At 43.4% G+C, this 22,167-nt stretch overlaps 1 protein-coding gene across 1 annotated transcript; it reads left to right on the top strand.

Moving 5' to 3' along the window:
- Positions 1–228: 228 nt before the first annotated feature.
- On the top strand, positions 229–21,975 carry GCH1 (GTP cyclohydrolase 1). The gene is made up of 6 exons (XM_030484746.1): positions 229–611; positions 12,102–12,211; positions 14,473–14,528; positions 17,559–17,590; positions 18,934–19,018; positions 19,602–21,975. Exons 1-6 carry the CDS (start codon positions 308–310, stop codon positions 19,726–19,728), a joined length of 714 nt encoding a protein of 237 aa, XP_030340606.1. The 5' UTR covers positions 229–307; the 3' UTR covers positions 19,729–21,975.
- Positions 21,976–22,167: the final 192 nt, after the last annotated feature.

A 22,167-nucleotide genomic window follows, 5' to 3' on the forward strand; every position in this document is an offset into this window, starting at 1 on the left:
TCTCCATCCCTCCCGTGCCGGAGCAGTGATGAAGGGGGTCCCTGCCGACCGACGGACCCGCCGGGGCAATCCCCGGATCCCGGCGCCTCGCCGCCGCGGCGGGCTGAGACCGGCCGGCTCATGACACGGCGGGTGACGTAACGGCGGCTGCGGCCAATGGCAGCGGCGCGGGCGGTATAAAGCGAGCGGTTGAGGCGGCGGGCGGGAGCGCAGTGACCGTCCGAGGCGGTGGCGGGTGGCGTCGCTGAGGGCTCCGAGCTCCGTTACAGTGCGCTGCCCGCTCGGTGGCCGGGCCCTGCCGGGGCCCATGGAGGCGGAGCGGGGCTGTAACGGGTACGCGCGGCAGGATAGGGCGCTGCCGCCCTCCGCTTCCCCACCGTCGGCGGTGGCCGAGAAGCCGCGCGTCTCCCCCGGCGGGGACGGCTGGCGGGGCGAGCGGCCCCGCAGCGAAGAGGACAACGAGCTGAGCCTGCCCAGCCTGGCGGCCGCATACACCACCATCCTGCGCTCGCTGGGCGAGGACCCCGAGCGGCAGGGACTGCTGAAGACGCCTTGGAGGGCGGCCACCGCGATGCAGTTCTTCACCAAGGGCTACCAGGAGACCATCTCGGGTAGGGAGCGCTGCCGCGGGCGGGCCGGTGTCCTCCCGGGGAGGGCTCCGGGCGGCGGAGCTGGAGCCTGCTGTTCCCGTACCAGCCGTGGGGCTGGCTTTCCTACTGTGTTGCTTAAACTGGGCTTTGCCACTGCCCTGCCACAGTACCCGCCGTCTGATGCTCCTTGTCATCAGCACTGGGAACACCTCGGGGTCTCTCTATTCTCTCCTTTCCCCTTTTTAAGCTCTGTGCTAGTGAAGTTCACATTCTGCCGTAAACGTCTGTGCTTCTGGTTTCGGTGAACAGAGCAAGTGACTTTCCTTCCCTTTTTCTGGCATAAACTTTTCAAGCTCTGGTATAGAAACTTATTGATTGTACTTTCCTCTATCCCCAGCTGAGCTAGGCTGTGTTCAGCACGGGTAGCACATTTGTTTCTATTAGCAGACATAGGTGGCTTGAATTTTCTCAGAAAAAGACCGCTTCTGCTGATGCTTGTATCAGGGGAGGTTTTCCAAGGGTGAGAATTAAACTTGAGGTGCGACGAGGAGAAGGGAGGAAGTCGGGGAGGTCCCTGCCCCGTCTCAGGGTCCTAGCAGTAAATGCTGGTATAGAGAGGAGTCCCAGGTTCACATCCCTGCCCCCTTATCTGCTTGCTGGCCGTGGGCCCTCCCTGAGGGCAGGAGGAGAGAAACTGAGTGGGATTTGTTCTCCTCATCACCAGCAACTCCAAACGTGCCTCTTGATTCTAGTGCAGGGTAAATCTTAATTGAAAACTTAGTTTTTACATTAGTTTTCTTCTTAGCCTTTCCACTAACGAGCCTTTCCCAGCTGGGGAATTCCCCTTTTGCTCCCTCTTACGGTAAAAGGCAAGTTCCTGTTAGTGCATAAGGGATGCAAATACTGTCAGCAAGGATCTTTTGAATGTGAACAAGGAAGGAGGTGATCCTGGTCTGCTCTCTGGAGGACAGCAGTGGTGTGTGGAGCCTGCCCCAGAACAGCATCAGTGTGTTGCAGCTGAATAAAAAGGCTGAACTATGCTGATGTTTAGCATCAGAGAGCTTCTGCTAACACCTTGGAGTTTGTTCTGTAAGTGCACTGTGCTTCAACTTGAGGGTGGCTTTTGTGTTTAGTTTCTTTTTCACCTCTCCACTGTTGGGTCTTCTGGAGTCAGATTGCATATAACTTCTGGCATTAACTTACTCAGGGCCAGCTTATACTCATGTGCCAATGTTGTGCTCTAGCTTCCCCCAGGAACAGCTTTTCTGTCTTGGCATTTGTTTTGCCTTTCAAATCAAACCAGGTTTTCAGATTCACATCTGGAAATAGGCTCTGTGTGCAATGGCCATCCTTGTTCCTCTCTCCCTTCAGTCCTGCTCTATGATGTGTTTGAGATGAGGATTCATCAGGGTCTTGCAGAATAATCCTTTGTCTACTAAGAATAACTTCTCATTTGGGAATTGCATGTGTGTCTACTGCTCTAAAACGCAGGAGGTGGCTTGGTTATCCTGCCAGTCTCTAACACTGGATGTTCTTAGTAATAGCTTCTGAGCAGAACCTGGATGAGATTGCTGCCTATCTTAAGGCTCCTCATCTTTCTGACAGTTGTGTGCAGAATCACACATTCCCTTCATGTTTTTTATAGCTTTTTTCCTGCTACAGGGTGGATCTTGCATACATTTCATTATGCAGAGTAGTTCTGGATATCCTCTAGTCCCCTCCTCTGAATATCCATACCTGGGAGAGAGCTGTGTTATACCCAAGAGTAGGAAGTGTCACAGCTAGGTGCTGTGCTCTTGGACTGCTCTTTTCTGGGAAATAAAATGAAGCTGTGATATTAACAACATTCCTTCCTGTGTCAGGTGGAGAATCCTTTTACTTTCCAGCTACTCACCTCTTCTTGCACAATGCCCAGCTTTCAGTCTTCCCAGCTTCAGTTGTCTTTACTAGACACAGAAGAGCTGCAGCTGAAGAACAAGTCCACAGCATCTGGCAAATAGACAAAGAATCAAGCACACACAGGAAAAACAAACTCCAAAAGCCAATAAAAAGCAGCCCTGACTTGTTTTGTCAGGTTTATTTTACAGCTTATTTGGCTCCTTATGTGGAACTGTCTGGATAGGCAGATGTAAAAGCAGTGATTTGTGGGATGTGTGGAGGAACAGTGTTCACGTTTACCCCCCAACAGGCAAAGGGTAACAGACACAATAGCTTTAATTCCCATCTTTTCATAAAAGGCTTGTCAAGTAAAAGCTCTGTGGTGGTGATTGTACAAACACAGGGTTAGAAGCAAAGGCTCCTGTTTTCAGCTGGCCCCATCTGAGCTCACAACCCTTGCCACTATGTGGAAATGCTGCCAGACTGTACAGCCAGAAGCATGATGAAGATGAACCAAGTTAGTGAATGTTAGTATAGCTGCAGGCTTTAAAATCGGCCCTCTGAGTTTGCTTGTCTGCCTTAGGCAGGCAGGAGAAAAGCAATTAGTTTCTGATGGCATTTTAATTTTCCATATAGGAACAGGAAAAAAAGGTGTAATCTACTCTGGAAAAGAGAAGGCTCTGGGGAGACCTTAGAGCAGCCTTCTGGTACCTAAAGGAGCTGACAAGAAAGCTGGAGAGAGACTTTTGACAAGGGCCTGTAGGGCTAGGACAAGGGGAATGGCTTTAACCTGACAAAGGGGAGATTTATGTTAGATATTAGGAAGAAGTTCTTCACTGTGAGGGTGGTGAGGCATTGGCACAGGTTGTCCAGCGAGGTTCTGGACATGGGTTAGGGCAACCCCTAGTATCAATACAGGCTGGGGATGAAGGGGTTGAGAGCAGCCTGTGGAGGAGGACTTGGGGGTACTGGTGTATGAAAAACTGCACATTTCCATAATGTGCAGCCTGGAAAGCCAACTATATTCTGGGCTGCATCACAAGCAGCATGACCAGCAGGTTGAGGGAGGTGATTCTCCCACTCTGCTTGTGTGAGACACCCCCTCCCTACAGTACTGCATCCAGCTCTGAGGCCCCTAGCATAGAGGAGGGACATGGAGCTGTTGGAGTGAGTCCAGAGGAGGCCACGAAGATGCTCAGGGACTGGAGCATCTCTGCTATGGAGATGCTGAGAGAGCTGGGCTTGTTCAGCCTGGAGAAGAGAAGACTCTGGGGATACATTAGAGCAGCTTCCAGTGCTCAAAGGGGGCTTAAGAAAGGTGGGGACAAACTTTTTAGTAGGGCCTTCTGTGACAGGACAAGGGGTAATGGTTTTAAACTAAAAGAGCATAGATTCAGGCTAGATCTAAGGAAGAAATTCTTTACAATGAGGGTGGTGGGGCACTTGAACAGGTTGCCCTGAGAAGTTGGGGATCCACAATCCCTGGAAACATTCAAAGCCAGGTTGGACAGGGCTTTGAGCAACCTTACCTAGTGCAAGGTGTCCCAGTCCATTGAAGGGGCTTTGGATTGGGTGATCTTTAAGGTCCTGTCCAACACAAACTGTTCTATGATCTTTTTGGTTATTGTGTGTCTGAGAATATAATACATTTGGGGCATGGTTAAATGTGCTGGTTACTTGGTCTTTCCTGGGTCTTGTCTCTTTGCTTCCGTGACACCTGATTTTGTTTATATTTTTGTACTTTCCATAGCTTTGTAGTGTTGTAGGGAAGATTACATCTAAATTCTGACCCTTCTCTCCATTCAGATTTATGTGAGTAGCAGAGAAGCTGATTCTGCTTTCCAGCTTCTCCTTCATAGTGCAGGGTAACAGTGTTTCTGCTTTACCCCTTATTCATCTTTGCTATCTGTGTTCTGCAGCTGGCCAGTATTGTATTTCAGAGCCATTAGTAGAGTTTACTTGCTAAATGTTTAAATCTGTCTCCTGTTCTTTCTAGATTAGGTCTTTTCTCTTATTAATCCTGGCTTTACTAAAGGCTTCAACCTTTCTTTGGCAAAATGTATTCAAACGTATAGATCTTGCTTCTATACATGACATACAAAGTCATCAAACTTTTGCTGGAGCAGCAAGAATGCCTCCAGTGACTTCAAATAAAATCCACCTGGGGACCAGATTAAAAAATGCTAGCAGTTCACACCTGTGTTTCTGTATAGACTAACAGCCATTCCAACAGAAACCTCTTAATGTGTTGGTAAGGATGGCAGAGCAGGCAAGATACTGACAATTTTACTTCTCAATTTCATGCAGTGCTTCTGCATGAGAATCCAAGAGCAAGTTTTCTTTTCCAGAGTCAGATCTATCAGCTTCATGCTTCTGGGAGTAAATTATATAACAAAACAGTAACTTGTCCTCTTTTTTAATAAAGGCTAACAGTGGGACTGCTGATAGCAGGTGCCTTCAGCTTTCTTAGAGTTGGTTCAGGCAATTGCCTGCCACACAAAGGCTAAACCTTGAGAGATCTGGCCCTCCTTTTACCAAAAGCTTAATGTCATACTTGGAGGTGCTGTCTGTGAGTCTATATAAATGCTACAAAGCACAAGTGTGTGCAAACGCAGAAAATGAGTTAATTAATGGAAATACAAGATTGCAGATAGTACTAACTTTGATTCTGAAGTCTTCAGCTTCAGTTGCATTTGGCTAAGCAAAGCTAACTGATAAATTACAGTGTCAGCTACAGTAAATGTCAGTGATGCTAGCTTCAAAAAGTAAATCATAAAGAAGTTGGTTCTGGTTGTGTAATCCTGTAGGAAACATTAGGCACAGGTTGAACAAGCTGCCTGCATCTACAGTGGGAAGTTAACCTGGTTTCGTCATCCATAAGCACTCTAAGCAAAACAGCATATTCATTAAACAGTATGTTTGTTGGTAGTGGTGGTAGTTGCTACGTGAATGAAGGCTGGAAGACTTTTCTGGTAGGTATGTTAGCTTTCAAGCAGGTTCTGCTGTCCTTTCAGCATGTTGAACAGGAAAAAGAAAATCAGAAATACTGGGAGAGGTTAACTTCTCTTTCTGAAGCTGTGTTTTTTGAAAGGCTGCTTGTATGCTTTATTTCCCTGGAAGCCAAGCGACTCTACTGTGCAGCTTTTCTTTTAAAGCAAGTACTAACTAGTTAGGTTTTACGGAGTAGATTAACTGAACAGTGTGAATGTTGCTTTTCCTATGGTGAAAATGCAACCTTAATACTCTTTCTTCATCTTCTTGTCTGTGGATTTGGTATTTTGACAGATGACAACCATGGTGTAAGCTCATAAATTTTCCAAGCCTGCTTAGTTTGCTGTGGATGAGAGGTGCTAAGCATCACTACATAAAACAGACAGGCAGTGTCTTAAACAAACAAGACTGTTTGATCAACAGCACTGCCCTTTGCCAAGAGCTGGTGAGTTACTTCATTCTTTCCTGGAAAAAAGGTACTGCTAGTTCTCTTGCTTTTCATAGGTGCAACAGTATAACCTATTAGTAACTCAAGCATCAGCATTATTGCGGTATAGCAATAGCTTCTTTCTTGTAAATCAGAGGGTGGGAAATACTGGGTTGTTCAGAGTAAGGTTCTTGGGGGTTCCTTTCCTCAACCTGTACCCACGCATGCGTGAAGCCTGCCATGCTGGAAGAGGTATTCCATGTAGTGAAACTTCTGCTGGAAACTAGGACTGTTGGACTTTCAAGGATGATCTCCCCTGCCCATTAATGCTCAAGTAACACTAAGCTTGGTTGCAGTTTTGTTGGGAATTTAATAAATGTCTTAACCTCTTGAATCTTACCTGCTAAAGGCTCCTGATCATGTTGCTTTTCCAAAGTGTTTTGTCTTCTCTGATTTTTCTTTTTTTGCCCTCAGTTTCAATTTCAGAAAGTGTGGACAAGGGGACTTTCAGCACCTGCTATGGCATGAGACATTGAAATGGTTATTGAAATCCTGATACATTTTAATGAGTATCTCTATAACCCTGCTTTCCCACATATTAATAAACCTCCTGGCAGAGGACAACTTTTAGAACCTAATCTGAGCTTCATCTGAGAGTCTGCAATAACTGATCTCTTACGAGCAGGCTTGAGTCTCTCACAGCAACATGGAAAGTGTCTTATAGGAAAATAAACAAATCTGTACAAATAGTGGCCAGAATTAGTTGAATAGCAATAATGCTTTTTCTCCATCTTTGCTTCTATGAAGTGTCTTAAATTACACATCTGGTTCACCTCTCCTGGTAACTGAGGAATAAAGTTTTGCTTCTGAAACAGATGTTCCTGTCAGAAGCTGAATGTCTGTTTCTAGTCCTTTGCTGTGGCAGTGATGATATCTGAAATATTAGTCATGAACTTGTAAATTCCTCTGTGTCTGAGGTTTCTCAGGTTCGTGTTAGGAAGGTATGTTATAGCAAGGAAGCCGCATAGTGCTCATCTGATCTTCCTCTGCAGCTCTTGAACTCCACTGCCTATTTAAATAGTAATGTGGCATATTAGGCTGTGGCTCTTTCTAGAGCTCTTCAAGACTTCTTGAAGCAAATGGCATACCCAGACTACCCCCTTTCTTATCCTGAAGTCATTAACTTTCTGCAGCAATACAAACTATATGAATGAGTGGTTTTGTAGCCTGATTCTCTTCTGTGTGTGCATAATAAATTCCTGGTACCTTTTTAATACTGAAAACCTGCAATAACTGTTTCTTGTCTGGAATATTTTCTCTAACTACAGTTACCTGTAGTGTCATCACATGAATAACTAAAATAATTCAGTTTTGACTTTACAGCTTACTGCTTACCCAGCAGCAACTGAAAGGCTTTCACAGCGATTTCCTTTCAGATTTAATTCTGCCCCTGTAGTCTGTTGGTTTCCCTATCTCACATTCAGCTTCTAGTTCATGTCTCCTGCTCTGTTAGTTACATCTGTCTTCAGAAGAAGAGGCACTTGAGAAAGACATTCAAAGGTGGCTGCCAACATACCCCAGCTGATTATACCTTAGCCTTTGGTTTCTGGCTTATGGCACTGCTGTTCTGGAGTACCCTCCAAACCATGACCCATGTTTGTTCTAGGTCTGTTACTGGTTTTGTCTGTGTTCCCAGGAGAGCAGAAGGTACCTGATCTCAGCCTGTATGTTAATTTGTCCAAGCTAATAGGCATTGCTGTGGTGTGACTTGCCCCACTGGATGTCTGCCTCCCTTCGCCTGAGCCTGTTGCTATGATGGCCTCAGCTGCCTGCTGTGACTTACAGGTCACCATAGAGAGCATAGGGGCTGTCAGTGACCAGCTGTGTAATGGGTATCAGGAGAACCTTATGTCTCTACCGGGATGCATGAGCACAGGGGATCTCTGAGGCTGCCTTCGTTCTGTTGACACTGAACAATCCTCAGTCTGACAGCTCTAAAGTGGAGCAGTGAGGCAACTTAGCACCATGGGGAAGTACTTTAACTCATAGAACAGCCTACATCATTCTTCTGTCTCCCAGGCATAATAAAAATGAGACATTTGAAGTGCTGTGAAGCTGATGCAGTGCTGCTCTGCAGAGTGCTGCCATCCTTCATTCCCTTCACCTACTGAGCCATATGCTGGGTGGGATCTTGTGTCTTTGGTTGCCAGAGGTGCTTTTGCTTTCCTGTGTCACATTAAAGCCATGCAAATAGTTTCTATAGCAACAGGTCTTTTTGCTTAGCTCTGACGCAAAATCCTGAAAGGTCTTTCTCATTCTGTCTTCATCTAATTCTGATATTTGCTTTTATCAACTCTTTTTGAAGATAAAGGGAAAAGAATTAATTCTGCTGTTTCAGTAGTTAACTTGCTGTAGAGTTGACTATTCAGTTTTAAGAGCTCACTGAAGTTTCTGTACTAGGACTTGAGCTCTGTGCTGAAGGAAAAATCAGCTGCAATAGTCTGGAGAGTGCCTTGACTGTATGTAAAATGTTTGGTTTTGTTCCCCTCTTTGCAGCCATATATTTTAATTTGGATCTTAGCTTTTAATTAACACGATGTGTCTAGGCTTAAGGACTTAAGCAGTAAATTCCCTTAGCTGTTCTGGGGTGGTGGAAAATAGGGATATTTGCAATCTCCTTTGGCTTACAGAAAAGGCTTGGTGGCAGCACTTGAGCACAGCTGTCACTGATAAAAGCAGAGTGAAGGGAGGTGTGACTCTGAGAGGCCAAAGGATGATACATGAACATGCTCATCCTCTTGCTAGCAGAGGAGATGCTGGTCCTATCCTACTGATGTGGATGATTACGTAGGTGGTACTGTAGGGAGTAAAAGTGTTTCTTCATTTGAGAGGAAGAATTCCTTTGTGTGTTAACCAGTAGCCTGTTGAGGAGCCCATCTGAGCTTCAGGTGCCTTGCTTTGTCAGGAAACTAAGCAATATTTACTTCAAGCCCTCCTTCCCTCTAAAAGCCCTGTAGACTTTTACATTTTTGCTTTGAAGATCCTGGTGTCACAGGAGGGAGGGATGGAGAAAATGCAGATGCATTAAAAAGGCAGGTGAGCATTTTAGAGCTAAGAGACACAGCCAGTGTAACAGCCACATTGCTCTGTGTGAACTGGGACAGGGCTGGGGAGGGACAACATGACTTCTGGATCTTGCTCTGAGTGGCAAAAATAAATGTTTTGGGGCCTCCAAATGAAAGAATGGCAATAGAGGCCTGAATTTGTCTCAGCTTTACTTCTGGCCTGGTTAATCTGAGGCCCTGTTTCCCCTTCTGTCCTTTCAGCTCTGTTAAGTTCTCCAGAACATGTGCTGCAGGATGCAGGCTGATCTTCTTGGGGCTCTGTTTGCGGCAGTTGCAAATTGAATGACACACACACACAAAAAGGCAGACGAAGTTAGATAAAATGGTATTGCCTCCCTGCACAAAGTGTTTGAATGCCTGCCAAACAAGGCTCTCCTCTGTAATTACGGAAAAGAGCTGCTGCAGTGGGATGTAGCACAGCATCTTGTCACAGCCCTTATACCTACCTCTCCTTTGTCAACACAAGGCTTAGATTTCAAAGGGGGAGGTATAGGGATATATAGGCATAGGCAGGCTTCAAGGAGAAGAGCCTTATGAAGTACAAGCAGGAGGGACTGGAGCAGGGTTGGGGTAACTGGCTCTCTTAACGTCACGGTCATTTACTCAGGTAGTGGCCTTCAGTCTCACATCTTATTTTACCTTTGTCTCTCTGTATCACCTAGCAGTTGTGAAGGGGTTATTGGAGGGGCTAACACTAACCTGGTTTCTTCCTTTACGGGCTCTGGCCCTCCTTTGCAAGGAGTAACAAATGCTGACTTAAAATCAGCATGCTGCAGGCACAACTGCAGAGGTTGTGCAGCTAAGCAGGTATCTGTGCTCTGGCTGCAATGTTAAATAAATTTAAGGTGCAAAATTGGCAAGACCCATATAATGAGAAATGTGAAGCATCCCCTAGCTCTGTGGTTATATTCTTAGCGGACAAATCTGTTTGTCTCCATGATACAGCATGGCTCTTAAGCATTCCCATGATAGGGTTAGGTTCCTTAGATAAAGTTTGTAAGGATCTATTAATACATACTTTATATATAAATCAGTGTGCATATGCATATATATGCAGATATATATGAGACTTCATGACTAAAGTACCTTCTGTTGTAGTTTTAGCGTTACGCTGTGTCACATGTTACCATGACTTTGAATGAGAGCATGGCTGTGTTTGGTTGTTCTGAACAGTCTGGTTTGAGAGTGTGCTGACATAAATCCGTATCTAACATTGGACTCTGATACGCTCTTGGCAAGGCTGGTATGAGCCAAGCTGTGGTCTTATAACAGCAGCAATCACTCTGGAGATGTTCTGTGGCTCTGTTTGGATTTTGTTTTAATAATGCTGGGCATAGTAGCAGGTTTTTTGAAAGCACTGTTTGCCTTTCTGCTGTAGAAATGGCACAGCCCCCCCTCCCATTACAGGAGGGGGCTAAGAACCCAGACAGCTGCTCTGTCTCCGCTTCCCTCTCCTCTGAGCCTACTCCATTTTGGATTCTGGCTATTCCTGCTGAATTCATAGTTATACAACTGCATGATGTTCTCATGTACTCAGAATTCCTGCCAGCTTGGTGTAAACTAGGCTTTGAAATTTGAAGAACAAAATCATAAGCCTTTACAGAGTTGTTTCCTGGGCTCTTTCATGCCCCTTACTCCTGCTCTCTGACCTGATCAAAAGCCTTCTGGGGTTCAGCTTTGCAGTCTTGCAGGTTGCCAGCCATTCCAGGAAAGAACACGCATCGCAGGCAGAACATCTTGCGCACAGTTTCCAGGGTTACCTGTGTAGTGCTGATAGCAAACAGGAAATTAAAATGCTCCATGATGATGGTACGTTATTGACAACAGATGGTGGCCATTAGGTGTACGTGCATGTCAGGGGAAGGCATAAAGGCAAGTAGAGCAGACATGACTATTAGATTTGTGTAATTGCCACTGCAGGTGCTGAGCTCCACTGTGGATGAAGCAGGGCAGTCCCTGAGCACCTGGTTCCTTCTGGTCCTGGTGTACGTGACTCTGGTTCCTGAAAGTAACTCCAAGTAGTCGGTGTGGCTTCAAGCTAATTTGTTTGCAGAGTTCCTTGTTCTGATTATCAGCCCTTCTGTACAGCTGCTTCTCTCTTGCTATTCTCTCTAATCTGTCTTCTATACAGCTTTTCTCTCTTGTCCTTCAAAAGGCTTGGTCTCTTGAAACTGTTCTACTTTTAACCTCCCCAGGCATGGTCTAGCTGCTTGCAATCTTCGTGAAGACGATAGTGATCTGCTGTAACCTGTGTCAAAATTGCTAGGAGACTTGTCAGGGGACTGCTAAATCTGGAAAATGAACTGAGGATCTGTCCTGCTAAGTTTTGAGACTAGCAAAGTGTCACATTATGTATTCCTTTTCTTAGTGAGCTATCTCTTCTTCCTTCTGTCTTTGTGGGTTTCTCCCCTTCAATTCTGTTAACTCTGAGGTGCAGAATTAGGCTGGAGTATGCGTATGCATGCCTGCTTTCAGTTTGGGACAGTAAATCACTCCCCGATCTGTGCATACAAATCTGTCTCTTCAACTTTTGTCTATGCCTAAACAGCTGCTGGCTGGTGTACTTCAGGATGAAATAAGAGTATCTTATTTGAGTGCAGAGCCTCCTTGAAGACAGTGATGCTGGTGCTGAAGTGTTTGAAGAAACTGCTGTGATGGCTTAGCTTTTCTCAAACCTCAGGCTCAGCTTTGCCTGTGGTATGCGGAAGCACTAATGGAAGCCCATTTTGAGGCATCCTCTCCTCCTCAGCACTGGCTTTATCAGCTGTAGTCTTGCTCTTAACATGTCAGTAATTCTGCAAAGACTAGACTTAGTCTAATCTGGGCTCAAACTATTAAATAAACCACTACAGGCTGCCTTCTGGTGTAGCCTATGTAGGTTTGACATAGCACTGTGGCAATTGTATGACCATATGCAAACTGAAGCGCACTTGTGATGTTACTCTTTACTTGCCTCCTGTATCCTAACCCTAAAATCTGTAGTACTGAGAGAGCCGTGCTCTTGCTACAAGCATTCTCAGATACTGGCTGGAAGAACTTTCCATGCTTGTGCGTTTATTTTTATTTTTTAATGTGAATCTTTAATTTCAGATGTTCTGAATGATGCCATCTTTGATGAAGATCATGACGAGATGGTGATTGTGAAGGACATAGACATGTTCTCATTGTGTGAGCATCATCTCGTTCCATTTGTTGGAAAGGTAACTCTTCCTCACAAAACAAATGTGAGAATATATGATAAAAGACCTAAAGTACATGTAAAAGACTTTTTGTAGCTGTAACTACAAAGCTTTTAAAGCTGTAAGTATTTACTGCTTACGGCTATGATTCTAGAAGTTAGTCTTCGGAATACAAATAAGAAAGACCTCCTTAATGTGAGTTTTATTTGAATTTAAGCTCCTAAAATATAATGCTTAACCTTTCCTAGTCTAAGTAATCTAATGGTTTCTGACATTTAATATCAAAGCTCTTCTTCATGAAGCAGCAGCAAGCCTTGAGGGCAGACATCTTGATATTAAACCAGCTCACCCTGCACACTGGCTCTGTCACGGATTTAGCTTCTGGCTCAGAGCTATCTAGTGCACATTCACCTCGGGAACCCCTTGTGATCAGAACAAACTTCTGATTAGTAGCCCTGTCTTAAATAAACGAGCCCCATCAGGGAGAAGGGTGGTCAAAATTGACTAACAGGAGGGTGCTTAGATTGGGACTCCCATGAAAGGGGCTGGTGTTCCAGAGGGTGTTGGAATTGTGATGCCAACAACTTTAAAAAGTAAATAAAAATTCTCAAGTTAACCACTGTAGACATGATGAAGAGTTCAGAGTGGGTAGTCCCTTCTGCATATTTCAGCCTCTTCACTCCCCTATCACCACAGAAGGATGGAGTTTATTCTGATCCATCTGTTATATTATAAAGTACTTGCAGGCCAGGGAGTAGCAAATGCTTTTGTTGTCTATAAAATTCAATCAGTACCACATATGTTCCAAGTAAACTGTCTCCCAAAAATAAAATACCCGAACAGAAACCAGACATTTATTTAGTTGAGTCAACTCAATTTCATCTGCTTTTTCTCACTGTTAGTATTTTATACTGGAAAGCAAGGTAACTCTTTCTATTTTGCCTATTATTTTCTATTTTGCCTATTATTATTTGCCTAACAAGCTTTCTATTTTGCCTATTATCCTCTTTGTTACTCCTGCGGCAATATATGCATTCTTTTTACATCTAGCTTTTTAGCCTGTGTGGTTTGGAGAAATCTCCTCGCAAACACCGAATCGGTCCTGCTCGTATAATGGTCTGCTAAATGACTTGGTATGCCTCTAAATATTCTCAGACTAACCATTCTCCTGTTGGGTACATCAAACAGGCTGCAAATACCGACCAGTAGGTCTTGAATTTGCAGTTCCATCTTAAATGAAATTAAGAAATTCATGAAAACACTCAATGGGGAACAGGATTCAACATTTGCTTCTAAGTTATGTCTCTCACTTTGAAATGTTTCATGTCTTTTCAGGTGTCAGTAGGTTGATTACCCAACAGAAGTGATAGGAACGAGCATGTTAGCCAGGTAACTAGGTGCACTGTGGTACCTCTGACGGCAGATACAGCAACACAGGATTCTGAGATGGGGCCTCTCGGCAAAGTGCTAAGAATCCTACACTGACACTCCCCTACTGTATCTTGGCTAATCTTTCAAGTCTTTGGTACAGTGACACAATGCTGGTTTATAACCTATTATAACTGTAAACCCACTTGAATTCATAGCCTGTGCTGCTTTCTAAAACCAAGAAGCTAAATGCCTTTCCCCCCAGATACCTTTGTGTCTGAGCACTTTAGTAGAAGTTATTTGAACTTAGTGCAAATAAGTGTTTAGTATGAATATTCAGCACATCCATATTTGAGGAGGATGGAAGTTGACTTAATTGCACAGTGATGTATGGTACTACCAAAGCAGGGAAAAAAAAAAAATCCAAACAACAGTCAGTGCAGCCTGACTTTTGTGGCAAAGTACTTCTTGCCATCAGAAGTTTCATTGGAAGTAAAATACAATCCCTCTCCCTCCCACTGCCTAAATCCATTTTAGGTTTTGAAAGAAAAGCACGTTTATTTTAGATGAATAGTGCTGTGCTGAGTAATAGACTGCTTTTTGTACCCAAACGTAGTAGCATTCCTGAGACTTGGAACGTGAGCCTTGACTCTTGAATAGTTGTGATTTTTCTCCCCCTCGGAAAACTTAGCTGTTCTTAACCAGGACACTGACCTCACCAGGCATTTACAGTCTCTGTTAGCTCCACAATTTTTCAGGCTTGCATGGTGGCATGTTCTTCCTACATGCTAAGACTTCTGGACTGTTCCATAGTTAGTTCTGGAACAAATGCACATTTCATTCTCTGTGCATGCATTTCATATGTGTTTGGAAGTGTGGTTTTGATTCTGTTAATGGTTTGTTCTCCTGTCTAGGTACATATTGGCTACCTTCCTAACAAACAAGTACTTGGCCTCAGCAAGCTTGCTAGGTAAGTGTTAATGTAATGAAAGTGATGCTAATTTGTAAAAAGGATTCCAAGCTGTGCTAACTGTGCTAATCTTTCTAATCTGGTCCCTCTTTAAAGCTCAGCTCAGTTTGTGTCCTGGATTTGGATTTAGACCAATCCTCAGCATTATGTTTTTTGTGGAGAGGACAGATAAGTCTTAGAGCTCTATGTTAATTCACGTCAGTTGACTGTAATAGAGCTGTTGTGCTTTTGTATGTGTATCCAAAGCATTGGTGTCTGCAGGAAGCACTGGCACAAGAGAAACAGAGAATTTGGTCATGTTCTAAGGCAGGCCACAAAAACCAGTGGGGGTCTGTAGCTATTTGATACTTGTGTGTATATTGACTGATAAGAACAAAAATCCGAAACTTCCACGCTGCAAATGAGCACACTCTGTGGATAGAAACTGAATCTAAAGCTTTCATCTGTTGGCTGACTTCAGATAAATTTGGCATTTCTTTCTTTCACTCGAGATCTGCTGAGAGCGCCTAAGAAACAAAGCAATTGCGATACACTTGAGAAATCCATTTGTTACACAAAATAGCTTTTTCCTCAACTGATTCCTTTGGATCAGTTGTTGCACTGAATCTTGTTATAAAGTGATACTTTCTAGTTCTGGTGAGGAAGGGGATGGTAGTTTCCTTCAATAAGCACATTACTGGGGACCAAAGTGGAAGAGTTTCTTGAGAAACGAATCTGAAAAATTGGCTGTAGTTCAGAAAGTCCACACAGATTTTGCTTATGCTTTCCCTGATATGCCTTTTAATCTTGCTGTAGTTCCAATAATACTAATGAGAATTAGCCTTGTAAATCTGCATGCCTGCTGGGTTTTCTTAGCAGGTAAGAAATGGGTAGGATATGACATTACACTGCTTTAAAGTCAGCCAGCCCTGTTCTGTGCTCTGCTTGCACAACAGTGAATTTGGTTTGGAAGAGGAATGACCCTTGGAGGTCACATCTTTGTTTAGATGTGATATCTCTGTCACATCTAAATTACAGAGAGGCTATCTTCTTGTCTAGTGCTTATAGGAGTGGACTTTTCTCTGATTAAAAGGCTGAAACAGGCAGTTTGACATTAAAATTTTTTTCTTACATGTTTTCTGTGGCTGTACCTAACTGCTGAAATTGTAGGATGAGGTTTGAAGATCAGCACTGCAATTGCTGGGCAAGACTGCCTTCTGTACCTGCTTACACTTGGAGATGTCTGTGTGGCAGTTCATGGCTTGTGTGTTGGCTGGCACTCATGTGGCTGGGTCTCTTTAAGTGGTGCAGGGTTTTTTTATTTGAGTTAGATTTCTGAGGGTGAACATCCTTGCTGAAGAGATTGTTTTTAGCACTTGGTTTCATTTCTGCAGGGCTTGAATGCAGGACTAAGGATCACATTTGTAATGTGCATCTGTTGAGTTGTGCTTGTTCTGGTCTTTTGTTACCTCTAAACTGCAGGTGTAAAGAAGAACTCAAAACTGTGTTTGGTGATTTTTAATGCAAGTGGCAGCACAGTGCTAGAAGTGTACAATTTTCGTACTATTCTCAGTATAGAAACATGCATGAATATGTGAAAGGCTTTCTGCACTGTGCTTGAAAGGTGAAATCTTGCCTCTTTTTCGTGGGTAAGACTCCTGTATACTGCAATAACGAAAAGATTAGATTCTTGTATAACAGAATGTTCTCAGTCCTTACTTGCTTTGTGTGCTTACCATGAAAAGATTGGTGGGCCAAATAGTGCTTTCCTTTCGTGCCCTACATAATGCAACCAGTGTTCAAACAAAGATTTGTGGTGCTGCTGGTACTGTAGGCCTAATCTTTCATAATAGGATTAGTCTAATATGGTGAGTTTCTGTACTTGTGGATGACCTGTATTCAGTAAACAAACATTTCTTTGGATTTTAAGTTCAGGCTTGAAAATGTTAATGCAAAGAATTGTTTTTACATAAACATGCTTATAGGACTTCTTATATGTAACAGCAGTATAAAAATATCTGAGCATCAGTTTGTTTCCTATCCGTACATTTCATCTAAATATTATGTTGCTTTGTTTAGAGTAGCTGTAACACAACCATTTCATTTCTGGAGGGGAGTCTTCAGCATATAAGTCTCTCTCCAAAGCAGCAGGCAAGTCTCATTGTCAGAAATGTTTCTTGTAACTGATGCCTCAGGCTGCTAGCCAGTGTCTGTTTTTTGTCTAGCCTGATGAGACAGGTTTTGAAGCTTTCTATAGCAACTTCTTTACATGGCCACTTGATGTGTAATTAGACATTTCAGGTTGGCATGACTAACCCATTGATTTACAGAGCAGTTATAAGACTTTTTTCTCAAATGTGTGGGTTACAGCACTGTGGCAATAAATGATGGTAGTATCACTTGCATTGCCCCACAAATGGCTTAAATTTGAAGTCCTGTTTGAGGGGAGTATTAAGGTGATCCTTGCATTGAACTGTGAAGGATGGTGTGATGTATGGGTGGAGAGTATCTGTTTTAAATAAAAGCAATTCTGTCTCATTGTTCTTAGTTAAATTTGTGGTTAAATGCAGGAATCCAAAGCATTTCTTGCTTAATTTCAGTAGCCTTCTGGGAATCCCAATATCTGAATCGTCCTTAAAACAGCATTTGGTTTAGATTGAAGCAGAAGGAGGTAGTCTGACCTCAGTTCAAGGATTAGCTTTCAGGGGGTCTTTGGGCACGGATTCCCATGCAACTCTGTAATGCAGGGGTGTGGTGGTACAAGTAATTCAAAAGTAACAGTAAATAGAAGTAGCTTGTAGAAGAAATGACCGGTTTGCCTCTGAAATACCCTCTGGGTAGAGGGAACCTGTCAGTAAACACAGTGATGTGCTGAGGGATGTCCTGAGCAATGCCAGCCAGGGCTGAGCAGTAGTGTGATGTTGCACAGATTTCCAGTAAGAATATGTATCAGTACAGTGGTCTTGTTTGGTAGTGATAAGTTAATTGCAATGATCAGACAATGGTCAGATAGGTATAACTATAACGTTGTCTTTTTCCTTTCTCTTTCAGGATTGTGGAAATATACAGTAGAAGATTACAAGGTAAGCAGGTGAATTTTTGGGTTTGTTGTGTGCATTCCTTTGCTAGCCAGCTCAGGGCACTGGTAATTGTAGGTGGACTACAGCTGTGCAAATTTTAGTCTGACAAAAACCACTGTGCTGTTGGACAAGTGTTTCTCATCTGCCATCTTCCTCAGCCTCTGCATTTCCAGTGAAGGGTAACATCTGCCAATGAAAATAGTTGTAGCCAGTAACTGATTCAGGGGATAAATGTGCTACAAGATACAGCTGTCAGGAATAACTAAACTAGTTGGATGCTGCGGGAGGTGAACTCTCCTACAGATAGTTTGAGAGATGTCTTCAAGAATTCTTGTTTGAAGAATCATAGAGTATCAGGTTAGAAGGGACCTCAGGGATCATCTGGTCCAACCTTTCTAGGCAAAGCATGACATAGATTAGATGCCTCAGCACCCTGTCCAGCCAAATATCAAGTGCCCAGTGTTGTGGAATCCACCACTTCCCTGGGGAGATTATTCCAATGGCTGACTTTTCTCATTGTGGAAGATTTTTCTCTTGTGCCCAGTTTTGTATAGTGGGGACCAAAACTGAACACAGTATTCCAGGTGTGGCCTGACAAGTGCTGAGTAGATGGGACAATGGCATCTTTATCTCTGCTGGTGATGCCCTCGATGTAACCCAGCATCCTGTTGGCTTTCTGAAAGAGATGAAGTGAGAGCTGCCATGTTATGGACTGCCTGCCTGCTATCCTTGAGAAGTGGAGGAAGCTGCAGGATCTGAGGCCTTGGATTGGGCTCAGCCTGCTCTCATCCTGCAGTTAAATTTGGCCTGTTCTTGGTGACAGAAGTCTCAGTGACCATTAGGTGTCAGACCAGTGGGCAGGGAGTGCCAGAGCTGCAGGAAGTTAAGCTTTGCAGGGCAGTAGGCTCCCTTAATTTGCTCATCTTTTTAATCTTTATTTCCTTTTAGAAGGAGAAATTGTATGTAGGGAATGAATAATGCAGTGGTAAAAACAGTGAACAAATATATTAAAGTTGAGACAAAATAGAGAGGCAAGAAAATCTAACTGCATAGTAGGAAATGTAGGAGCTATTGTAACAAATCACGGTAGTGCAATTCCTGCAATGGTATAGTGCAAAAGGACTCCCAGTATAACCAAGCAGATTAAAGGTCTGTCCAAGAATAAAAAACATAAGATAGGATTTGGTACTAATAAAGTTTACTTAGGAAGAGCAGTACTTGTGTATGGGTGGTGGGGAACAGGCACACTTGGAAGTGAGGATGCAATGTTGCTGTCCAGATAGAGGCTGTGCACGGATGCTAGTTGGATTTTAACACTGCTTCTGAACACCCTGTTGCTCTTTCAGTCCAGGAACGCCTTACCAAACAAATTGCAATAGCCATCACAGAAGCCTTACAGCCCGCTGGAGTTGGAGTGGTTATTGAAGCTACGTAAGTTACCCCGAGCTGTTCCGTGGTAGTGTATGGCCTGCGTGTGATTCCGGCTGTGTGCTTCAGAGCTGTTGTGTGTTGCCTCTTTGGCTGTGGTAGCTGTGTGCCATGCTTGTTTACAAAGCAGAGCGCATAACAACAGTAGTAATAATCCTTACCCATAAACGGCCCAGTGGGTTGGAGCCATTTAAAGTGGGGGCCTACCTGCTCTGCTGCAGAGATGTGGCAACTGGCAGTGTGGTCAGCTGTCCCAGCTGCTCTGGCTCTGTGCTCTGCCTCAGTGCGCCTTCTGCTTCCTCAAGTAGAGCAAAGCTTGGGACTAGCAACAGGCATGTCCTCATCATCAGAATACAACTTAGAAAGGTGGGATTTTTCCTAGGATTAGAGAAGAGACAGCAGCATTTGGGGGCTGGGAATTTGACTTCCTGTTCTGTAGAGGACACCTGAGGTACTACTGACAGATGTCCATTCTGGATGTGGAGGTTTTGTCACTTCCACAGAATTTAATGTGACCATGTAAGAACCCTTTGTCTCTTTCTTTCAAGTATGCCTGATTTATTGACTCCCCTCTCATTTCTTCTAGGCATATGTGTATGGTAATGCGTGGGGTACAGAAAATGAACAGTAAAACAGTAACCAGCACAATGTTGGGAGTATTCCGGGAAGATCCAAAGACCCGTGAAGAATTCTTGACACTCATTAGGAGCTGAAACTGTGTTATTCTCTAAACGCACTCTGGAGATTTTGTCCAGTGTCACCGTCTGTTCTTACTTGTTCCTACATCTCACTCTTAAACTAAATCGTTGTGAATTGTTGTCATAGTCTTTGTGCAGTAAAAGACTTCTGATGGCAAACGAAAAATGTAATGATGAGGTAGGCTCCTCCTGGATTTCCAGTGATGCTGATGTCACAGAATTACAAGCAATGAATAGGTTTTGGAAATGTTTTTCATCCACAATGCAGAATATTCTGCTCTTAGGAGAAAAGTGGGGCTTAGGAGTGAAATGGATATTTATGAAATAGTTATGTCTATTAGAATAAATGTGCAACAGCACAGGAAATGATTGAAAGGCTGTGGATCCTTGTAGGACCCCTTATGCTGCAAATACTGCACCTCTGCTGAAAAGTATGGTCCTGAATTATCTCTGACTATATTTTATTACAAGTCCTGCAGTGGCTGTTTAAAAATCTGGGTGTGTATGTCATACCTCTTTGAGATGTTACCTCCAGTGGTGTTTTATGTTCTCGCTAGTATTAACCCTCCTTTTTTGTGTGTGTTTTTTGTTTGTTTGAGAAACTTAAAACACATTTGTCCTAGCCTCTTAATGTGCAGGGAATTAACTTCTCCATTATTTGGGGCACATTCTTATCTCAGTATACAGTGTTTTATGCGCCTTCTTATCTGTGCCTCAGAATCTCTGACCACTTTTAACTGTTAGTTTCTTACTATTTTTAAGCAAACTTTAACGGGGGGGGGGGGCGGAAAATCCAGAGTCTGTGAAGTGCTAAGAGATCCAAGGAGGTTTTTAATGGTATTTATATCTTGAGCTTTCCCTCTTGGATTTCTGTGGGTTAGATTGAGAAGCTAAAAGTAGTGTCGTAATCTGAAAATGAAGATTTCAAGCATTTCAAGATTTGCATCTCATAAATGTTGGACTGAAGGTGAGCACTGAAATCCTGAACACAGCACGTTGTACCTCTTCTGCTTGACAGGAGGTCATTTCAGGGCAAAGTAACCTGAAATGACAACAACTTATTTTGTAAGAGCAATTGAGAAAAGCATTTCCAGGGCCATCAAAGCGAATTCAACCGCATTTTTTCTGTGTATGTGGCAACCTCTGTATCTGGCAGTATTGGTACAAAAAGTTTCAGTCAGCTGGACTTGGCTGAGCTTCTTATACTTTGTTATGATTTTAATGGGTGTTTTGTAACTCTTAATTGGGAAAACATGAGGCGCAAATGAAAACCACCCTTCCCAAACTAAGCACAGGAGACAAAAGTTAAAGAATAAAATGTCAGGGTGTCAGATGCCCACAGAGAAGGTTCCCATAGTCGTATCTGCTTTGGTGAATATGAATCCAAGATGTTCTGTATGTGAACCTGAAAGACAGCTCCTGGTCTGGCAAGCTCCATCTTATCAACATTCCTGCCTCTTGCTTCAACCTGCGTTGGAAATGGAATGGAAATAATGTCTGATCAAATTTCCATTGGGCCTAAAGAACTTTCAAAAACAACAACCTCATGTGCTTAATTACACTAATTTCACCTTGATGACCTTCACAGCATTATTTGAAAAAGTCTTTTATAATATCCTCTGTTCTGGATTCTGTAGAGTTAAGTGCTGTAACAGTGTTTGTCTGCTAGTGTAAACAAGCTTGGTTTGCACATTTATAAAATACACTAACTCTATGGTATTTGTTTTTCTGAAATGGTTGAAAGCAGATATTGCCACTTTCTGGTTCAGTATATGTTTCACATATCCAGCTGAAAAAGCCTTAAATCTTTCTTGCCTGAAGTTGAGAGTAAAACTCACTCTCTAACTCAACAACAGGAAAGAGAATTTGAGGACCAAAGGGGCACACACTAGTACTTCTCTTTGCTTGCTTTAGTTTGGAAATTAAGTCTCTGTAAAACACTGTCTTGCTCCTGAGGTAAGGGAAAGGTTGTGTTTTAACCACTTATCTCTATTCAGGATAAAGTTTGCATTGCACCACCACTGTGTTTCATTTCCATGTGACCTGTAGCCCTTAAAACATACCTCTCTATACTTGTGGCCTTGGATTTTGCTCACGTTGTTGTTGTAAGACTTGGTGCATTTTTTTGGAACATTAGTATTGTTCAAATACACAAGCTTTAACTACACCTAGTGTGTATGTATGTCTAGTATCTGCAGCCTGCTGTTGTACCACGTAAAACTGTTGTCTCTCAAATATTAAAGCACAGTATTATCCTTTGGAGTGGTAGCATCCTTGGTGACTTGGAGGCGATGGCATCTTATAAGGAAGTGGTACAAGCTGTCTCCTTGGGTGGGGGTTTCTTCACTGGTAGGTGCTCCAAGCCTGTGGTGAAATGTTGGGTTGCTCTTCTGGGACAGTCGTTGCTGTTGTTCCCAGATGAGTCCCCATTTGTTGACTTTGGCAGCAAAAAAA

This window comes from Strigops habroptila, chromosome 4 (genome assembly GCF_004027225.2).
Source record: "Strigops habroptila isolate Jane chromosome 4, bStrHab1.2.pri, whole genome shotgun sequence".
Classification (NCBI taxonomy): Eukaryota; Metazoa; Chordata; class Aves; order Psittaciformes; family Psittacidae; genus Strigops; species Strigops habroptila.